General features: G+C 41.5%; 1 protein-coding gene across 1 annotated transcript; it reads right to left on the reverse strand.

Annotated features, from left to right (window-relative positions):
* Positions 1-621: 621 nt before the first annotated feature.
* LOC129753085 (uncharacterized) lies at positions 622-2,982 on the reverse strand. The gene has a single exon (XM_055748887.1). The coding sequence runs from the start codon at positions 2,980-2,982 to the stop codon at positions 622-624; it is 2,361 nt and encodes a 786-aa protein (XP_055604862.1).
* Between the last annotated feature and the right edge of the window lie 212 nt (positions 2,983-3,194).

Raw genomic sequence — 3,194 nt, forward strand, 5'->3', positions numbered from 1 at the left:
TGGATCAAACAAGGACGCAATTACTGATAAGATCTTCCGTTTTGTTAATTGTTCCGTTAATTCCAACCGTGGAATTTGAAATTTAAGCTTCAAAATGTCCGATTTTGGCCTCCAAACCAAACCTAGGGTTGTAACTGACGGATCTGGATCTAACAAGATTTCTTCCGACTCCTTTATCGCTAAATTTTCCTTTGAAATGCCGTCCAACACCTCAGGGCAGTTCGAGGCCCATTTTCGAAGTAAAAATCCACCTGACTTCATGATGGCATCGAGTTCGTGGCGCAACATAATTGCTTCTTCTTTTGAGTCTGCTCCCGTAATGACGTCATCCATATAAACATCAGTCTGAAGTACCTGAGCTGCCCTTGAATAGTGTTCCTTCTCATCAATAGCTAGTTGTTTCAGTGCTCTTGTTGCTAAAAATGGAGCAGGCTTTGTACCATATGTAACCGTATTCATTTCGTAAACGTCTACTTCTTTTTCTGGAGAACTTCTCCACAGAACGCACTGCAGAGGCCTGTCTTCCTGCCTAACGTAAACTTGGCGGAACATTTTCTCGACGTCTGAAACTATCAAAATTTGCCTTGTCCTGCTTCGCAAAATGATAGATCGAAGATCTTGCTAAATTGTCGGACCCAACAGTAAGGCATCGTTTAATGAAACCCCCGAAGAAGTTTTGCAACTTGCGTCGAAAACAACACGAACCTTAGTCGTTGTACTGGCCTCTTTTAGAACTGGGTGATGTGGGAGAAAACACCGCTTCTTGGAATCCATTTCTTCAACCTTCCGCATATGACCCAGCTTAATGTACTCATTCATAAATTTATGATATTCATCGTGTAAAACAGGATTTCGTGCTAACCTGCGCTCTGTACCTTTGAGGCGATCAATTGCGATTCTTTTCGATTCACCCAAACGCTGAATAACAGCCTCGTTCTTTGGTAAACTGACAACATACCGGCCATCTTCCGAACGTTGAACGTCTTGTTTGAAAATTTCTTCACAACGCGCTTCTTCAGGCGAAAAACTGGGACCAACATCGATTTCCTCGCTTGACCAAAACCGGGAAACCATTTCCTCTATAGTTTCCGTAACTGACACATTACAGGTGATTTGGTCACTTGTTTTTGATAAAGATTGACCACCGCAAATCACCCATCCAAAAACAGACTCAATCAGTGTTGGAAGGTTGTTGCCCAGAGAAATTTCCCGACCTGATTTGAAGAACGAGAAAAACGATTCAATTCCCAAGACAAGATCTACTGATCTGCATTTGAAAAATGCTGGGTCCGCCAAAGTTATTTCCTGGGGCATCCTCCAGCCCGAAATATCTACGGATTGCGTTGGTAAGTTTGCTGTAACCTTAGGCAAAACTAAGAAATCCGCCATTAAAGTAAAATCCGAAATTCTCGAACGAATCTTTGCTTGAATTTGTTGCTTCACCTGTGAATTTGATTGACCAATTCCTTGGACTGTAACCGACACCTTTTTCCGACTTGCATTGATGAGTTGACTCACTCTTTCTGTAGCAAAATTGCATTCCGACCCGGAATCGAGGAATGCTCTCGCTGGAACCTTAACGCCATGCTCATCCTCCAACCAAACAACCGCCGTGGCTAGCAAAACCGTAGATGGACGCTTCACACCTGACGCCGACGCTGACGTGACATTCTCTAACTCGTCTGACTCGACATTCGCAGCATTTACCGTATTACCATTGTTCCGATGATTTAAATTACTTGTGCTAGCAGTATTTCCGTTACCATATCGAAAGCAAACCAAAGTGTGATGGCGTCCCTTGCAATTCCGACAAGAAAATTTCGATTTGCAGTCCCTTGACTGATGCCCAGCTCGAAGACAATTTCGACACAACGCCTGTTTCAATAAGACCGAATCCCTTTCAGATGCATTGAGTTTTTTAAAATCAGCACACTCGTGCAAAAAATGACCACCAGAACACATGGGGCAATTAGAACCTGACGTTTGAAAAGACCCGTAGCTTGTTTTCACAAAAGGTAGCCGTGGTTTCGAAAGATGTTGATGCACAAATTTAGATTCAGCAGATTTGACCGGTAAAGATTCCAGAACTGTGACCTTTTTCTGAAGAAAATCCATAAGCTGATTGATTGTTTCTTGTTCTTCAGAAGCTGAGTGCTCTTCCCAACTGCGACGCGTAACTGGATCTAAACGACTGGTTAATAAGTGTACCAACAACAAATCTTTGTAATCAGCAGCTTGAACTACCTGATCCAGTATTTGAACAGCCTTGTGGAACTCTTCCACCAAACCATGCAGTTCCGATGGGGATTCTCTCGAAAGTTGAGGGAGCTTAAATAAAGCTTGAATTTGTTTCTTCTTTAACAATTTGCTGTTATTATAACGTTTGACCAAAAGATCCCAGGCCACCTGATAATTTGCCCGCGTAATTTGGAGAGAATCAATCAAACTCTTCGGCTCACCTTGCAGACAGCCCTTCAAATAATGAAACTTCTCTACATCCGGAAGATCAGTCTTCCAATGGATTAGAGAAGTGTACAGATCACGAAAACTCATCCATTCGTCGATGTTTCCACTAAATGTTTGTAGCTTTATTTGTGGAAGTCGCACGTGATCTAAGGTGTGTTGAGCAGACGTCTCATTCAAGCGATCTACACTATCCACAAAAGGCTCCTGAAGATCCTTGAGCTTATCCATTAAGACAGCCTTCGCTTCATAATAAAAATCACTAACATCTTGGCGTTCTTTGGAAAAATTAAAATCCTCAGCCACAAAATCTTCGTGAGTTTTTACTTCAATAATTGTATCGCTAAACCTCTCCCACAAATCATCAAGTCTTTCCAGCCTTACCTTGATTTGACTACAAGTGGTAGTTTCCCCAATAATGGAGATAAATTTTCGAATATCTTCAAAGTCTGTAATCGTTTCCGATAACTTCACACGCAAAGTCTTAAGACTGCTTGACTTGGACACCTTGGGAGGCATTTTGGACTTTTCCAACCACAAAACAATAAAAGGAACCTTAGCTCCAACTTGTTATAACCAAAGACCACAAGAAAAACTTGATTCCAGTTGACTTCCAACCAAGGAGTGAAAATAGATTTCCAGCCGGTAATCTTACCCAGGGCTTCGCAAATATTAAATTGTAATCTATGTCAGTTATTTTCTTATATTTATTTACAACCATAAACAATTTA

This window comes from Uranotaenia lowii, chromosome 3 (assembly GCF_029784155.1).
Source record: "Uranotaenia lowii strain MFRU-FL chromosome 3, ASM2978415v1, whole genome shotgun sequence".
Classification (NCBI taxonomy): Eukaryota; Metazoa; Arthropoda; class Insecta; order Diptera; family Culicidae; genus Uranotaenia; species Uranotaenia lowii.

Bases quoted from the DNA above. Each gene is read 5' to 3' on its own strand.
- LOC129753085 (XM_055748887.1), bottom strand. From the start codon at position 2,982: ATGCCTCCCAAGGTGTCCAAGTCAAGCAGTCTTAAGACTTTGCGTGTG.